This window comes from Buceros rhinoceros, unplaced genomic scaffold (genome assembly GCF_000710305.1).
Source record: "Buceros rhinoceros silvestris isolate BGI_N320 unplaced genomic scaffold, ASM71030v1 scaffold21000, whole genome shotgun sequence".
Taxonomy (NCBI): Eukaryota; Metazoa; Chordata; class Aves; order Bucerotiformes; family Bucerotidae; genus Buceros; species Buceros rhinoceros.
The window spans coordinates 1-1,714 of record NW_010388230.1 but is presented as its reverse complement, the minus strand read 5'-3'; the positions used below and the strand labels follow the sequence as shown (position 1 = coordinate 1,714).

Sequence of the window (1,714 nt, the reverse complement as noted above, 5' to 3'; positions counted from 1 at the left end):
GCCAGATCCTCTTACAAGCAGCTCCTGAAATGCCCCGTGCCAAGGGGAGTGGGGCAAGGTGGGCTGGATCTGAAATCTCTGAAGCAAGAAATCCTTCCTCAACCCACCCTGCAAACACGTGGAAGACCCCAGCAGAGCCAGGTGCCAGGCAATGCTGGAGGTTGCTTCATGTCCCTCCATTTGTTCTCTTTCTCTCTTCCTGGCTTCCCATCACCTGAATTATGGGAGAAGGAGATCCCTGCCCTGAGAACCTGGAGTGAGTTCCTGGACCCTTGTGCACTGGCCACCCAAAGGTGCTGACACCGAGCCATGGAGGGAGCTACATACGTGCTGACCTGCAGATCCCCAGTGTTGACAACTGGAAGCCGCAGACCCTCCATTTGTTCTCTTTCTCTCTTCCTGGCTTCCCATCACCTGAATTATGGGAGAAGGAGATCCCTGCCCTGAGAACCTGGAGTGAGTTCCTGGACCCTTGTGCACTGGCCACCCAAAGGTGCTGACACCGAGCCATGGAGGGAGCTACATACGTGCTGACCTGCAGATCCCCAGTGTTGACAACTGGAAGCCGCAGAGATGAGCAAGAACCTGTGGCCCCTCCACATCCACCTTCTGGCTGGGCTTGATCCAGCAGCAACAAGACACCTGCCCCATGGCCCCCCGCCCTGGCCAGGCACAGGGGTTCAATCCACCCCCCAGCCCTTCATGCTGTCAGGGCACCCAGCACTCACTCGGCACTCCAGACACCAGGCGGAGGGGTCTCAGCACACGAAACGCTCGCAGGGGCTTCACGTCAAAGCCACCTTTTCCCCCTGAAGTCCCTCTCTGCTTCGCATTGACCTGCTCCAAGGTCATGGTGATAAGCCTGAAAGAGGCAGGGTGCAGGGCAGGAAGGAACGGGAAAAAGCAGAAAGAAGGGCAGGGGAAAAAGAGAAGGACAGGAGGATGGAGACCAAGAAATACGCACTAAGGAATCGGAGGTCTGCAGGCAGGAAAGCAAGGAAAGGGCTCTGCCAGCCATGGTCGGCCTGACCCAGGGAACTTAGCTCTTGGCTAAGTCCAACTCCCGGGCACACTCGTGGCTGGCACCACTCCACCGGGTGCCACTGTCACTGCTGAGCAGCTAAACACCCTCCCTGCTCTGGTGACCAGCAGACCCTCTGCCTGTGTGCTAAACCCCAGAGGACCCCATACCACTCTTATTCTCCAGGGCAAGGAGGCCTAAGGTGTGTTAAGGAGTCAGAGAGAAGGAAACAGGAGTTAGAGGATCCCAGGGGATGTCAGGGCATGAAAAAGGGGGCCCATGGGGGAGGGCCATGAACTGAAGCTATGACTTGCCCCCAAACGCACTGCAGTCACTAGAAAAACTGATGTAGCTGATGGGCTGTGGCCCAGGCCTGGCACAAGCTGAGCAGCAGCAGCTTCCCCTCCTCGCGTTACCCTAGAGTCACGATGGAAAAGTCGAGCACGTTCCAGCCGTTCCGGAGGTAGGCGTCCGTATGGAACAGGAACCCATAGGCAATTATCTTGAGCATTGCCTCGATGGCAAAGAAGATCAGGAAGGCGTATTCGATCTTCTCCTGGGGATTGGAAAGGCAAGTGGGAGAGGACACTTTGTTAGAGCAGTCTGTCACCTCCCTTGCTGTGCACAGCAGCTCCCGCGTGTCACTGCCTTGGCCCCTGCTCCCACAGCACGTCTCTGGTTCTCCTCCCTGTT

The 1,714-nt window shown here is 57.1% G+C and overlaps 1 protein-coding gene across 1 annotated transcript in view; it reads right to left on the bottom strand.

The window, feature by feature from the left end:
• The window catches only part of CACNA1S (calcium channel, voltage-dependent, L type, alpha 1S subunit), a gene marked incomplete at its 5' end in the record, with an annotated part of 34,977 nt that extends 33,400 nt beyond the window's left edge, over positions 1–1,577 (bottom strand). The window contains 2 exons of the mRNA XM_010145256.1: positions 729–862; positions 1,438–1,577. Of these exons, the coding sequence (XP_010143558.1) occupies positions 729–862; positions 1,438–1,577 (274 nt within the window). The remainder of the gene's footprint in view (positions 1–728; positions 863–1,437) is intronic.
• Positions 1,578–1,714: the final 137 nt, after the last annotated feature.